The following is a 15,733-nucleotide window of genomic DNA, read 5'->3' on the forward strand; positions in this document are numbered from 1 at the left end:
TTCAAAATAATTTATTAGAAAGTTATCTTAATGTTGTCACAGCCTATAAACCATTCTTAATGGTTGCATCAACAAAAAAGGTCTTTTCCAGAATGAAAATGATCTGTTTGAGATCTTGCATTTGCCAAGAGTGAACGATCTTGCTTTCATTTATATCGGCTGAAAAAGAAACTGCATGAAATGAATTTCTTATCTATTGAAAATGAAAATAAAATGACAGGATAAATTGTGGGGAACTTGCAGGCAAGCCAGAAAAATTTCACAATCAATCAAGATATCACATTAATGAACTATTATTATTTACTGTGTTACATAAAATTATGACACTGAAACTATTATTTTGCAATTAAGTTCATATAGTTACTCATGTATCACTATTACCCCTATTGCATTAGTATCTTTAATTAACTGCACTCTTTTCTCTGCCTTTTTTTTTTTTTTTAATTTGAGGAGGGGGAGGGGAGGGGCAGAGGGAGAGGGAGAGAAAGAACCTTAGGTAGGCTCCATGCCCAGCACGGAGCCTGATGCCGGGCTCCAACTCACAACCCTGTGATCATGACATGAACCGAAATCAAGAGTCGGCCACCTAACCAACTGAGCCACCCAGGCCCCTCTTTCCCTATTTTTTGAACAGAGGTCCCACATATTCATTTTGCCCTGGGCCCAGCATGTTTTGTAGCCAGCCCTAACCACAGGTAAGAGCATGACTGCTTTTTGTCATCAGCCATTATTGAAGGCAGTTTGTGGCTATGAATACTTAAGAAGTGTAGAAAAGAGCACAAAATACAAGAAAATGCATATTCTTAATGTGTTCTGTACAAAATCAGCTAGTAGACATTTAATCTATGTTAAGAATAAAACAATGTCATAGTATGAGCTGGAGTGCAGAATTTTGCATAAGGAGAAATGTTCGTATTTCATGTACTTTTCATGGCATAGCTTTTGAGCTCTGCTGTCAAGGCATGGCAGGAGGGAAATAGAGGGTCTTCCATTCCATGGCTATGACTTCTCATTTTAAAGCCCTTCATCTAGTCAAATAAATTTGTATTTCTCTATCCACAGGATTTTGACCTAACATCTTACTAATACTCAAATCTTATTTTAGTGAAACAGCATTGCCCCCACCCAATTTCCAACCAGCTCTCCATCCTGGATAGGATCACCAAACTTCTTGCATTAACTTGACAATGGAGGGAGCTGGGCCTGAGAGGATGTCCCCTAATCTGGGGGAAGGGTTGAGGGGATGAAGGATGTGGAGTCTCAGTCGCTGTCAGGCTTCAATGGACCAGGCAATCACTTGCAGAGAGGAGAGGTATTCTGGGTTGAAGAGTTCTTGGTGAGTTAAAGACTGATTCTTGTCTTTGGCTGTGAATGAACTCAAGGCCACTAGGATGTGATCAGAAAGTAGGATGAACTCTGTCTCTCAGAATTGAGCCAAAGACAAAGACGGCATAGAAGACTCTTCAGAGCCACTCAGGCCAGGTGGGAGGAATGTACAAGTGTGAAATGAGGCTGATCTTCAAAGATGAAGCTATGACAAGATCAGAAATCTGTGGTTTTGAGCCAGACTATGTCTATGTCTATATCTAGATTTGTCTTTGTCTTTTCATCCTCATAATTTCATTAAACTAATGCTTCATTCATATCTGACTGTGTTCTATGGCCAGGCACTATTTTAGACCTTGGGGATACTGTGAGCAAAACAGGTAGGATTCCTGCCCTGACCAAGCTTACATTTCAGTTGAAGAATACAGATAATAAATATAATGAGTAAACAATTAGAAAATCAAGATAAGTTCAGATAGTGATAAGTACTATGAAAAAATGAAAAAGCTAAAAAAATAAATAAATAAATAAATAAAGGTGAGATAGAGTGACCAGGGTGAGGGGAGGGAAGGTCTACCTACTTTAGATGGATGTGGAGGAAGGTCTCCCTCAAGGAAGTGTTATTTACACTATGGGACCAGAAGATCTGAAGAAAGAGTGAGCCAAGAAGAGTAACAACAAGCACTGTACAAAGGTCTTGAGGGCAGAAACAAGCTTGGTTGGGCATGGCACATGAGGTAGAGAAAAGCCAAGGGATGAAGTCACCCAGAAGGCAGGGGTTAGATGACACAGAACTTTAATTCAGAGATAGGGACTTTGGACTTTATTCTAAGGGCATTGAGAGCCATTAGATAATGTTAAGCAGGGGAATGAAATGATTTATTTTCATTTTGCAAGTTCACCTGACTGCTGGTTAGATTACAGATGGGCAAGAGTGGAAGCAGGAAGACTATGACATTAGAAGTCTCTTTAAAGAGTCTAGGTGAGAAATAACACCTACCTTGGACAAGGTAGTTACTGTGGACAAGGAGATGGAAGGAAGTGAAGAGATTCAGACTCTATTTTAGAGGCAGAGACAACAGAACTTGCTGGTAGATTGGATGTGGGTAGGAAGAAATTAGTGGAGTCTAACAGGGAGGTGCTGGTTCCATTTACTGAGATAGGAGGACTGGGAAAGGAACAGGTTTTTGGAGGGAAACCAAGAGCTTCAGCTTTGAAATGCCTGTGAAATCCTCAGATGGAGACAGCAAGCAGCTAACTTGAGAAGTGGGAATGAAGCGGGTCGGTAACAGTCTTCCTGAATTGTCAGCCTGTTTGTGGAAATCCAGGGAAGTCTAAGAGTGGGCCTAGAAGGGCAGCCCCCTTTCCTCTGGATCAGCAGAGGTCCCCTACAAGGCCCGGATCCCCATTATCTGAAGGGGTTGTTGGTGAGCCTGTGGGTAGCAGTGCGCTTCATTTCACATAGCGGAAGTTCTTCAAGAGTCGAGAAGGTCAAGCAAGTTGTAAATTACTATTTGTCATTTACCTACACATCAATTTGCCAGCGCCTTCTTTTTAATTTTGAATGATCTTCAGCTGACTCTTGGCATGAGTTTTCTGGTTTCTGTTTCTCATCATTCCCTGTTCTGGCTTCTCTAACCAGCCCTTCCTCTGTGGACTGTTCAAAGTAAAGTAATCCACTCCTTGATGATTTGGGGGTGCAGGAGAGCTCTCTAGGGAGCTCAGGAAATAGCTAGCCTCTTCACTCCTTCTGAAAAGTTGAGGAGGAAAACAAAGAGTGAGACAGGTGGTAGGGTTGGAGGAAAGGACTATAGGTCTGGTAGCCAGGGGTGCAGGGCTAATATCGAATTCCAGAATCAAGAGCTGTCTCTAGCCTCTCACAAGCAGCACTGGGCTCAGAGCAGCAGGGATTAATTCACCCTGTGGGCTGCATCTCCGGAGAGGAGTAAAGTGGCAGAGTTCCGCCCAGTATGCTAGGTTACTCTAGTCAAGTAGGCCTTATAACATCAGTGGTAAAATGGTTACATCTCTGAGAGAGCCAGGAAACAGTCCTCCCCCTGGGAACTTGGAGTGGAGAAAGAGCATTTTCCTCTAATAAATAATGGAAATGTTCACCATTAATTGGCTGGTTTTATCCATTTCAATTTTCAGTAAGTAGGGCACAGTTAAATTCAACCAGCAGGGATCAAGCCCAATTCTGTCCCTCAATAGCTGCGTAATTTTGTGAAAGCCTTGTGACCTAAGTCTCAGATTTCTCATTTGTAAAAATGAGGATGCTGGAACCTCCCTTGGAAGATCATTCACTTAACATGTTCCGTTCACTGCCTGGATCAGAATAAGCACTCGATAGTGACTTACTACTAGTAGTGCTGTAATGATGGCCACAATTACCATGTTGGGAAGTCTGCTGGGTTCTAGGCATAAAGAGAGAAAAGACATAATCTTACCATCTAGAACCTCAAGACTCAGTAAGGAGGTAGGAATCAAAAAGCATTAAAAGACAGTGTGACACATATGTGGTAGGGTTTCTTAAGCAGAAGGGCGCCTGTCAGTGATTCACTGTAGTGAGACTGTCTATATATATAGGCTGAGACAAAAAAAAACCCAAAAAAACAAAAAAACCCAAAATACAAAACGCATCTTGGAATTGTTATCCTCTCACATCCTTACTGGATAGGGGTCAAGTAAGTAGCTCCAGTTGTTTGCCAAGAAATGTACCAGGAAATCTACTTTTTAGACCTTTTTTTTTTTTTTTTTTTTAAAGGGAGATTGTCATCAGTGAGGTTAGAATAACGATGGCTTTAAATTCTCAGAGCGGTGAAGCCAGGGCTCTGATTAGCCCTCCTGATGGGGCAAAGAAGTCATTACTTTGGAATCTGACACCTGGGGCCTAACTGTAGAGCCTTAGGTCCTATGGGATCAAGGCGACACTGGGACAGGCTGCAGGGGCCCCTACTCAGGCCCAGTTCAGACACGGCACTGACACTACTGTCGGGACAAGGCTTTGTCTGTTTGCTTTACTTTACTTCTGCTAAACAGCTTTGCTGCCTTAGCGCTGAGCCACCTCACATGCAACAGCCAGTGCCTTGGCATCTTGTAGCTGTAATCCATTAACGTCATTGCCTTGGCTCACTGGGAATTTGGCCAGGAGCACTTCCTGTTAAGAGTTCTAGAGGGTGGGTGGCCCACCCCAGAAAATAAGCCCAGCACTTTCCAGGGATCAGGGACACATGGCTAATTTTGCCACCTTTATTTACCCTTCCATTTCAGCCATCAGGCTGAGTCACTAGACTCCCTTTGGGGTACCTCTCAAGCACAGAAAAGGAGAGGATGTTAGAGGCCGGATAGTTTGGACTTCTGGGCTACCTATGACTGGTTTATCAGGGCTCAGACATCTGCACTCTAGGGATGAAGTGGGAGGCACAACATTTGTACCCCAAACTGTGTAGGAGGCATCCTGGCTGCTTATACAAGAGAGGCATACATGAGCTATGTAGTAGCGGGAAGCCAGGGGGAACGGATTCTGTAAGACGGCTGTTGGAGGGAGACTTCTGAGAGGTCAGGCCTGAGCAGGTTTTAGAAATAGGAGTAGGAGTTTACAGTAGTGGAACGGAGGAAGGTAATTACAGACGGGAGGAGCAGCACCCACTGCAGCTTTACCACCTGACGACGCAAAGTAGTATCTTCAGGGAACTCAAAGTCGGTTTGCCACAGATTGTTTTGGTGGATTCATTTCTTGTCCCACTATTCAAGAGATAACTTCCATCGCTCTTCACAAAGTACAGCTTGAATCACTGTACGTGCATATATGTTAAATAGATATTGCTTGGCATGCGATTAGCACTTCTCTTAGTCGAAGTTCTGGTAACTCAATAGCTCAACTTTTTTTTTTTTATAGATTAGCATTTCTCTTAGTCGAAGTTCTGGTAACTCAGTAGCTCAACTGTTTTTAATAGATTAGCATTTCTCTTAGTGGAAGTTATGATAACTCAATAGCTCAACTGTTTTTTTATAGAAGAGTAGCATTTCTTAAAGTTCTGATAACTCAATAGCTCAACTTTTTTTTTTTTAATAGAAGATGTACAACTCCTTTCAAGCCCAACCAATGATCATCCTTTCCTGTTTTCTACTCTTGCCCGCCACAATGCCCATCTTTCAAAAGTCCTGAACACTCAATTTCCTTTCTTTTGTTTTTAAAATTATTTTTAGAGAGAGAGAGAGAGAGGGAGGGAGGGGGAGGGAGGGAGCGAGCGAGCTGGGGAGGGGGCAGGGCGGGCGGGGGCGAAGGGAGAAGCAGAGAGAGGCCCCCACGCAGCGTGGAGCGTCACGCGAGGCTGGATCTCAGGGCCCGGGGGTCAGGACCCGAGCGTAAGCCACGCTGGAGGCTTATCCTGCGCCGCGGGCGCCCTGGGCAGCCGGCTGCAAGGGCCAGACACGCCCCGGGAGCCGCCGAGGACGGGCGCTGTCCCAGGCCTCCCAGAGGGAAAGGCTGCCGAGGGTGTCCGGCCCGGGGATACCTCGCGGGCAGACCGACGGCGCGCGAGGCCAGCCGTGCGGGGTCCGGCCGCGCTCTCCCGCCCGCTGCAGAGGCGCCTGCACCGCGGCCCCCCCGTGGGCACACCGCCGTCGGCCGGCCGGCAGGGCGGACGCGGGCAGGTGTGGCGGTGCCCGCCGCGAGCGCCACGTAGCCCGAGCGCGCCGACGGGCCGGCCCCCTGGGATCCGCCGCGGGCAGCGGGGCCGGGCGGGCGCCGCCGAGGGAGGCCCCGCGTGGGGCGCGAGGGGGCGGCGAGGCGCGGAGCGTCACGCGGCCGGGGCCTCCCAGGCGCGCGGGGCCCAATGGGACGAGGGCGCGGGCCGCACCTCAACCTGCCCGGTGACGTCACGACGCCGCGGCGGACGCCGGGCCAATGGGAGGCCGTCACGGGCAGGGGCGGGGCCCCGAGGACCCGGGCCGGGCGGCGCCGAGACAGTTGGCGGAGTCCTGAGGCCGCGCCGCGGGAGCGGGGGAGGGCCGCGCGGACGCCGGCCTGCGCTGAGCCTCTCGCCGGGCCTCGCCGGGCCTCGCCGCTTCCCGCATGCTGCCGGCTGCTCGCTAAGCGGCGGCGGCGACGCGTGAGGGGCGCACGGCGGCGGCGGCTCCGGCGCCCGCACTTCCTCCTGCGGCGCCGGTGCGTGGCGGTGGCGGTGGCGGCCGGCGGGATGGCGGCGGCGGCGGCCCGGGGGAGTGGCCGCGCGTCTGCGGCGCGGCTGCCTCTGCTCCTGCTGCTCGCGCTGCTCTGGGCCCCGAGCGGCGGCCGCGCAGCCCCCGACGGAGACCTCAGCCACCGGAACAAGGAACCGCCGGCGCCCGCCCAGCAGCTGCAGCCGCAGCCCGCGGCGGCGCAGGGCCCCGAGCCCGCCCGGGCCGAGGTGAGCGGGGGGGGGGGCGGGCGGCGGCGGGCGCTTCCCCGGGTGGGCCGGCCCCGCCCGCTCCCCGTGGGGGAGGGAGGAGCGCCGGGATGCCGCGGACGCGCCCCGGGGAGCGGCCGACGCGCCTGCCGGGGACCAGGTCTTAACCGAGGGCAGTGGGCGGCTGCCCGTGATCCCCGCGGACAACAGCGTCGGGCGTGGCGTGGCTGGGCCCGCTCGCCCCTCGCTCACCGCTTACCCGCGTGCGGCTTGGCGGGCCCGTGCGTGGGCCACACGTGCCTGGATGGCGAGGCCTGACTCTCCCTTCTTAAGAGCGTGCTCCGGCCGCGGGAAGGCTGAGCGCCGCGGCGGGTGGGATGCCGGGACCCGGTCCGGGCGCGCCCCCTGCCCTCTCGGTCTCACTAACGTCCTGAGTTACGTGCGCGGAGTCGCTCGGTCACTCGTACGCGGAACCCCGGCGGGCGTTTTCAGATGCTTTGCCGGTGCCGGGGAAGCTGCCTCCTCCTTTCCAGGGAGGACCCCTGAATGGAGGGAGGCCTCGGTGGGAGAGGTTTGGCGCCCAGCCTCCCCGCGCCCCAGGCCTCCACTCCCGCCCAGGCTGCATGCGGACCGTCGCCACCTGACTCATGTTTCTGAAATTGAAATCTGTTTTACTTCTCGGAAATCCTCAAGGGGTTGCCCCTGCCTACTGCCTTGAGCCCATCCTCTCGCAGGATGTTGAGATTTCTTCCCGATTTGGCCCCAAGTCAGCCTCCAGGCTTTTTAGACGCCACTCCCTTGCTCATACGCAATATCCAAACCACTCGGACTGGAGATGTGCCATGTGCCCTGCGGCTAGTCTCCCCAGCAGACAGCCTCCCTAAAAAGGCTTCGGTGGGCTTGGGGCCCACGGGCCAGAACCGCACCCATCTTTCTTTTTTCTTTTCTCTCTTTTTTTTTTTAATATTTCATTTATTTATTCATGAGAGACACACACAGAGAGAGGCAGAGACACAGGCAGAGGGAGAAGCAGGCTCCAAGCAGGGAGCCCGACGTGGGACTCGATCCCGAGTCTCCAGGGTCATGCCCTGGGCCGAAGGCGGCGCCAAACCTCTAAGCCACCAGGGCTGCCCTTTTTTTTTTTTTTAAATTTTTTTTTTAAGATTTCATTTATTTATTCATGAGAGAGAGTGAGAGGCAGCACACCCATCTTTCAAGAACCAGCAGATCCCTCCTCTCTGAAGACTTCCCTAAAACTTCGTGGTAATTTCTCTCTCGCCTGTCACTCCTGGGCTCAGCTGCCCCTCTAGCTATTTCCACTTCTGAAGTTGAACTGAAATGCTGATTCGTGAAATGTATTCTTAGTGTTTATCTTCTGGCCCTCTGTCATTTAAACTCATTATCTATCATTAACTCAATTTTCAATCGCAGTTACTGTGGGTTAAGTAACTCTGTGAGTGAGAGAGATTTTGAATGTAACATTCCAGGCCTTTCATCAGAGTTTTCATCCTATAGTGATTTTTGAGATATAAATAGTGGTAGGTGTGGTTATTAATAATACCCTCCTAGACAGGAAAAAGGTCTAGCCTTGTAAAATAAAGGCAGCAATGTGTAGTGACTGTGTTTAGGTGGTCTTAAGGATCCTTGCCTGTAAAACTGGAGATGGGACAGGCACAGTATAATATGATTTTTGTCTTTAATATTTTGAAATGCAGTTGACCCTTGTACAATGGGTTTGAAGTGCATGGGTCCACTTATACGTGGATTTTTTTTTTTTTCAGTGAAGTACTGTAAATGTGTTTTCTTTATGATTTTACCATTTTCTTTTTGCTAGCTTATTTTGAGAACACAGTATGTGGTATATATAAGGCAAAATATGTTACTCAATATCTGTGTATGTTATCAATAAGCCTTCCTGTCAGCAGTAGGCTATTAATAGTTAAGTTTTGGGGGACCTCAAAGTTATATGCAGTTTTCCCACTGTGCAGGGGCTCCATGCCCCTAACCCTTCACTGTTCAAGGGTCAGCTGGTGGTTCTTTTAAGAGTAATTTATTCTAAATTGTTCTATATTGTAGTAGAATCTAAGTCTCTTGTTTTAATTATATTTTCACCTAACATTTTGATACAGTTCTGGTTTTTTTCTCTGCAGTACTATAGCATGGTGGAAGAGATTTTTCTTTCATGTTTTCTAAACCATGTAATATAAGTTTGCTTTGCTTTTTTTATTGAGTTGGTAGAGGTAAGATATGGTCAGAGTTCAGTTTAATAACTGGATAAGCAAGGGCTGAACATTGCTGGATATCTGGATGTTGCAACCGATTTGCTTTGCAGCTGCATCCAGTAGATCTTATTAAAGGGTAGGATATTTAAATTTACTTTTTTCATGCCACTGTGTGAGAGTGGACTTCTGAAAATGGAGAGGGAAGAGTCTCTCCTTCACCATCCTGGTAGACATTCACGTGTAATATGCATTATAAAAATGTTATATCTCAGGGTGCTTTGAAGCAAGACAACTGAACTTCTTTTTTTTTTTTTTTTTGACAACTGAACTTCTGACAGGGCTTTCTACACTGGGTTGGTTTGTTTTTCTATAATCAGGTAAAAAGAAGTTGGGGGAGTTCACGCTCTACTTTGAGTTACAAATAAATTACCAATAAACCCCAGTGTACAAAACCCGTGGAAAGAGTAGTTGTTGACCACTTGGATCCTTTCATTTATGCAGTTTATGCTTCTAGTGACTTTTTTTTTTTCTTTTTTCTTATTCCTTCCCTGAGCGGAGCATGTAATACAAGAAGCAATAAGTCCATTTAGTTGGGGGAGATCAGACAGATTTAATAAAAGTGGTTTATAATTTGCTGCATATTCTGGAAGTCCTAAGAACTGCTCTGGTTGCATAGCATGGTTAATAAAGCCACAAAAACCTATTACCTCACCCAATACAAATTCTTGTTATTTTACTTCTGCTTTACTGTTTCTTGGCATTTCTCTTATTTATTATCTTTGAACTGTGAGAAGATCTTCCGTGCAGTATTTTAAACTTTTTTCCCATTTTCATGAGGTTGCACTCCTGCTCCATCCAGCCCGGCCTTGCAATTCTAGCCCTTTTAAAAGGAGCAAAGAGAGAGGCTCTTCGGTGATTCCTGTCTTATTCATGATTGCTGTGTCAGAATGAAGTGATCATGATGTTACGGAGTTTATTTGGTGGTATTCTCCCATCAAAGAAATTAAAAAAAAAAAATCGGCGAGGCTAAATACATTGAGTACATTTCAAATCTCTATTTATGAACACATTATAACACAGTATCATTTATAAGAAAGTCGTTAAACTTATTAAAACAAGATGTATTTATAAAAATCTTTTAAATATATAGTATTCTAATATGAACTCATAATAACAAAATAAAATACAAGCAAACCTAACCATTTACAAATAAAAAGACATGATAGTGAAAATTTATAATAAAATACAATCTTATCTTTTAATAGTCTCTTATTTTTTATTTTCTTAAAGATTTTATTTAGAGAGACTGCGTGAGCAAGGGAAGAGGCAGAGGGAGAGGGAGAGAGAGCATTTCAAGCAGATTCCCTGCTGAGCCTGGAGCCAGACACAGGGTGGATCTTGGGACCCTGAGACCATCACCTGAGCTGAAATCCAGAGTCAGTTGCTTAACTGACTGAACCACCCAGGCACCCTTCCAGTCTCTTATTTTTTTTTTTTTTTTAATTTTTATTTATGATAGTCACAGAGAGAGAGAGAGAGAGAGAGGCAGAGACATAGGCAGAGGGAGAAGCAGGCTCCATGCACCGGGAGCCCGATGTGGGATTCGATCCCGGGTCTCCAGGATCGCGCCCTGGGCCAAAGGCAGGCGCCAAACCGCTGTGCCACCCAGGGATCCCCCTTCCAGTCTCTTAAAACCGGGTTTATCTGTGGTGTCAGTCACACATATATTTTTATGCACATTTCCCACCTTGTGGGAAAGGTAAAGTAATGGGGAGGGGACAGTTCAAAGCTAACTCTAAGCATTTTCCTCTAGATTCCTTTATCTCCAAGTAATTTCACCTCTTGTATGATGACTTGTTGAGCGGCTTTATTGCTGTTTTCTTGCAGGGAGACCCGTCCTTTTCCGGGTAGCTGGCCTGGCCGTAGCTCCTGTTTTGCAGGAGCATCTGCATCTTCTCTGGCTCATGCGGCTGCCTGGCTGGAGTTCCCACGCAGGTTTCATTCAGGTCACTGCCGCCACGTGCCCATCTGAACTCTAGGGCTCCTGTTTGCCTTGTTGGCATTTTCATCCTTCTCCTGAAGATCATGAAAGCCCAGAGGAATACTTTCTAAAATGAGGGACAAAATTTTTCTCCTCCACCATTTTTCAATTTGGAACTAATTTTATGAGTAAAGATGAGTTTTATTCAGCAATTTTTTTTTCTTTAAATGAGCCCTGCTCTCAAGATGTAAATACTTGGTACCTGAAACCCACCATTTCAAATTAAAATACTGAAATGGTGGTATTTACACGAAGGAAAGCACTGGTGTTTTATGACTGATAACACTGTGTCGCTGGATGGTGGGATACTGGACTTTCCAGCCCCTGCCTGTGGCCCGCCTGTGACATCTACACTTTCTGCCTTTCTCCACACGTGGGATGTGACCGCCATCCTCTCCGTGCCTCTCCCCTGTGACCCTGTGCCTGTCCTCTTCCCACCTCCACTACTTCCCCCCTCCTCAGGGTCTTTATTCATACTCACTTTCTGTCTGCTGACACATGCCTGCAGACTTCTCCTTTTTGGGAAAGATGGGAAAAAGACCATTGATTTAACTACTTGACTATATTTGTTCCTATTCTTCAGTTTTATAGACCAGATTTCTAATTAGGGAATGAGCTGCTCTTTCACTTCAGTTTAGTCTTCCAGTGTCTGGCTTCAGTCCCTATCTTTTCATTGAAATTCTGAGTGTGAAGGATTCCTACAACCTACCTACTCGATACAGCCTGGGGTCTTTTTCAGATCTCATTTCACACTGTTCACCCTCCTTTAAGAACCCTACCCCATCTTGGCTGGATGACCCTCTGTCTTAGTAAGCTTACACCTCTCTTCTTCTGTTAAGTGGAGATAACAGCTCTCAGGTTGTTGAGTACCAGGGTAAACCGTACACGGGAAAGTACTTGGCGGCTAGTTAGTAGCTCAGTGAATGGTGCCTTCCCTGACTTGACCATCTGCGGTGCTGTCCTGCCTGGCACTCTGAATATCCACGATGGGTTGTGTTGTTCTGTTTATCCCCTATGTCCCCCTTCCCTAGGTAAAGACCTTCTCTAGGGCTTATTCTTTTTCCACTTAATCCCATCTCCCTTTCCTTTGAAAATCTCATCTACTTGCAGAGCATCTGGCTGATGGCCTCTTGGAAACCTTCACTTGAAATGCTTTTTACGGCCTCACAGTGAACATGTCTGGAACCTTATCTTTTTTCCTCTTGCCCACATACTTTGTAGGAATATAAATAATTCTCCCAGTAAACTCAGCAGAAAACCTTACTATCATCTTTGATCCCTGCATCCCCCTCCTCAGCTTTTTAAAATCCTCTTGATATCTTTCCTTTCCATCCTACACAGTTTTCCCTTCTTTAAATTGTCTTTAACATTGGTCTTAATGCAGCCGCCCTCCTCATTAATTGGTCCAGTGGGGGCCTTCTCTACTTTCTGCCCTGATCTATTAGTCATATTTGTGGCTTCTCAGAAACTTTTAAGGGCAGAAAATGTTGCCTCTGAGCTGGTCTAACTAAACACAGGATTTTCATTCTGAGTTCAATTTCTCTTTCTCATCTTACCCCAGCCATTCATCTGAAGGTTTACTCCCTGTTCTCTGAGCACGCCTGTAATCTTTCAGATAGTCCTGGGAATGAGCTAAGGGCACATACCTCGATGCATCTTGAAGTTAGTCACTCTGTGACTGGCTAGTACCAAATCCTGCTGTGGCTTCAGGGAGGCTGATGAAATGAATTTCGGGGTCGCCCCCCACTACACCCCCGTGGGCCAAAGGTTGCCCCACAGGTTGTTAATTCCTCCATACTTCCACGTAGTGAATAAGTACTGAGCCCTTACTTTCTGGTTGGACCTGCCTGTGACCAGTTATATCCTTCAAGGAATTAGTTCTCCATAAGCAGAGCAAGAGATTGGGTCAAGAAATTTTTGAAGCGATGGACAACAGGTGTCTGTTGTGTGCATGAGAAGTACAGAGAATGTAGAGTGAAAAAGTATGTCTCTTCTTCCTCCTATATTCTAGTTCAGGGGTCAGCAAACTGCGTTTTACCGCTGGCTCTTTGTTTTTATAAATAAAGTCTTTTATTAGAACAGAGCCATGCCCATTCATTAAAGTATTATCTGTGGCTGTACTCAAGCTATAGCATATGAATTGGGTAGTTATTGAAGAGACCATGTGGCCCATGAGGCTAAATATTTGATGCTTTAAGAAAAAGTTTGTGGACCCCTGTTCTAGTCATCGTGGTTTCTTCCCTGTAAACACACAGGGCTGAGATTTGGCATGCATTAACAACTGTAATAAACTATATACCTACCTCCTATATGCATAGTATGTGCTTTTTTTCCAATTTAAAAATACCTTGCTGACTTTTCTTCATTGGCATAAATAAAACGTTCTAATTTTTACTTACATTTTAAAATACATTCTGAGACATGGAGCGACCATCTATGTAACCAGTTCCCTGTTGATGGACATTTAGTTATTTTGTCTTTTATTATTACAGATGATAATATTACAGTTATAGATGTTACTAATACAAAAAGATTAAATCCTTGAGTGTTCCTGCCTTAAACTTTGTTTCAGTCATGTATCTGCCATGACTGGTATGCATTCACTTTCACTTGAGGATAGTAGGATCATTGGACTGGAGTCATTGGGGTAGGCCTTGCTTCTGAGGTTCTCTGTAAGTTGGAACTTGAGCAATCAAGGTAAATAATGAAAAGGAGGTAGGAAGGGGCAGTAGGAATGCATGATTGAAGGCTTGTGGTTACCAAGAGCTCCCCAGGCCCTTGTGTTGCACTGCTCAGAACTATAGCCCTGAGCCATGTGGTGCTTCTTAGGCACTTGAAATGTGTCTAGTCCAAATGGAGATGTGCATGAGATGTGTGTGTTAAGTAGACAGATGCCAGTGTGAAAAAAACGCTGTGTTTCCAGAGTATTTTGGATGTATCAGGTTAAATAAGATATTATTACAAATAATTTCGTCTGCTTTTACTTTTTAAAATGGGGCAACAGAATTTAAATTATGTGGCCTGCATTATTTTTTACTGGACAGCACTGCTCTGGCTCATCCTTCAATATGGAATCTGAGGCTCGTTGTTAAACAGTGAGTTAACATGACAAACTTAGTTTTACAAAGATTAAACTGGTCGTGTTGTGGTGTGCTATGGTAACTCCTTATAACCGAGTGCTCGCCGTGTGCTAGGCATCACCCTCACAGCTTTACATGTAGTGGCCATTTAAACTTCACGGTGACCGTGTCTGTGGAGCTACCTCTCCTCTTACTGGGCAGCTTGAGTCACAGGGAGGTAAACTTCCGGGCCCGAGGGCAACCGGTAACTGGTAATGCCTTGGCTCGGGCCCAGGCAGCCTGATACCAGAGCCACGTATTAAACCACTGCAGGTCAGCCTGAAGGTGAGTTAGAAAAAAGGGAGATGCTCCTGCGCAGTGAGCACTTAGGCATTTGACAGCAAATGAATAGAGGCTGATCGTTTTCTGGCTCTGTTATTAGCATTTTAAGTTTTAAATTGATCTCTGTAATATCTGGTGGCTTTAGCTTTAAGTTCTTCTCACAACAGTTGTTGGTGTTTTAACACTATCTTTTTGGGTATCTCAGATCAGCCTAATGTATGATAAAAGCTGCAAGTCGGTTTTCCTGTGTTCTGTATATAGCAAGTTCTTAAGAATATGTAGTTTTTTGTTTTATTGTCCTCGTAAGGCAAGTTTTATTTTGTCCTTATTTCACAGAAAAACAGAGAGAGGCTAAGTAATGTGGCCGGGGTTTTATGGCTGCGAATTATAAAGCCACAGGAATATGTAGTTTTGATCACTGTTGTGTTTTTAAAAGTAAGCATTTCTGTTTGAGTTTAGAGCTAATTGGTCATAAACTGTGTATATTTTTTCCTAAACATTTTCTTAGAAAATGGTTGCACTTTCAAGAACCGGAGTTGAAATGCGTTTTTTTGTTTGTTTTTTTGTTTTTTTTTTTTGTTTTTTAATGATGGCTTAATGATCATTTGAAGAGAAAGGAAGCTCATTCTTAAAGGAACATCAGCATAGATGGAACTAAAGTAGTGATGGACAGAAAGCAAGAATTCCTTAAAAGGGTACTTCATCAAGAGCTAGCTAGCTTCCACAGCTGTCCTTTTGGTTTAGTCCTAACACCAAATATTTTCTCAAATGTTAAATCTCCCCAATTTTTAGCTGAGAGGTTTAGTTTGATAAATGCTTACATCTTGCTGATATTTACTGTGGAACTGAGTTGAGGAATGACATGCGGACTAAGAATTTAGGATTTGAGTCTTATCTCTAACATCTCTGACGAGGACTTTTGTAAATAAAAGTACTTCTGTTTTTTCTTTTTTCTTTCTTTTTTTTTTTACGATTTTATTTATTTATCTGACAGAGCACAAATGGGGGATCAGCAGGCAGAGGGAGAGGGAGAAGCAGGCTCCCTGATGTAGGATTCCATCCCAGGACCCCAACCAAGATCATGACTGAGCCCCCCAGGCACCCCAAAGTTATTTTTTTACCCTATCAAATATCACATGTGTTCTTGGGGTGGTTTTTTTTTTCTTTTTTTATGTCTTAGGTTTGTAGAGATTCATAGACTTTAAAAATTAATTACAGATGGGCTGTTAGGATTGGAGATGTTTAGAAGGGATTTATCTAGTCCACAGTTTCTCAGCCTGGGAACTATTGACATGTTGGAGAGATCATTTTTGTTGTGGGGGTTGGGGGGCTGTCCTGTGCATTACTTCCCAT

The 15,733-nt window shown here is 45.8% G+C and overlaps 1 protein-coding gene and 1 long non-coding RNA gene across 4 annotated transcripts in view; one reads left to right on the forward strand and one right to left on the reverse strand.

Moving 5' to 3' along the window:
* On the reverse strand, positions 1–7,347 carry LOC144283662 (uncharacterized). 3 transcript variants are annotated; one of them, XR_013352229.1, is made up of 4 exons: positions 6,976–7,347; positions 3,685–3,740; positions 2,852–3,076; positions 1–159 (listed from the first exon to the last, which is right to left on the reverse strand). It is a non-coding gene; the product is annotated as an uncharacterized LOC144283662 (long non-coding RNA). The 3 variants fall into 3 exon arrangements; XR_013352231.1 differs by lacking the exon at positions 6,976–7,347 and adding an exon at positions 4,976–5,888 and having other exon boundaries at positions 3,610–3,740; XR_013352230.1 differs by lacking the exon at positions 6,976–7,347 and adding an exon at positions 4,976–5,874.
* Positions 6,213–15,733, forward strand: part of TMEM165 (transmembrane protein 165) — a 25,307-nt gene continuing 15,786 nt past the window's right edge. The window contains exon 1 of the mRNA XM_077848063.1: positions 6,213–6,737. Coding sequence (XP_077704189.1) covers positions 6,528–6,737 — 210 coding nt within the window. The 5' untranslated portion in view covers positions 6,213–6,527. The remainder of the gene's footprint in view (positions 6,738–15,733) is intronic.

Source organism: Canis aureus, chromosome 14 (genome assembly GCF_053574225.1).
Source record: "Canis aureus isolate CA01 chromosome 14, VMU_Caureus_v.1.0, whole genome shotgun sequence".
In the NCBI taxonomy this organism is placed as follows: Eukaryota; Metazoa; Chordata; class Mammalia; order Carnivora; family Canidae; genus Canis; species Canis aureus.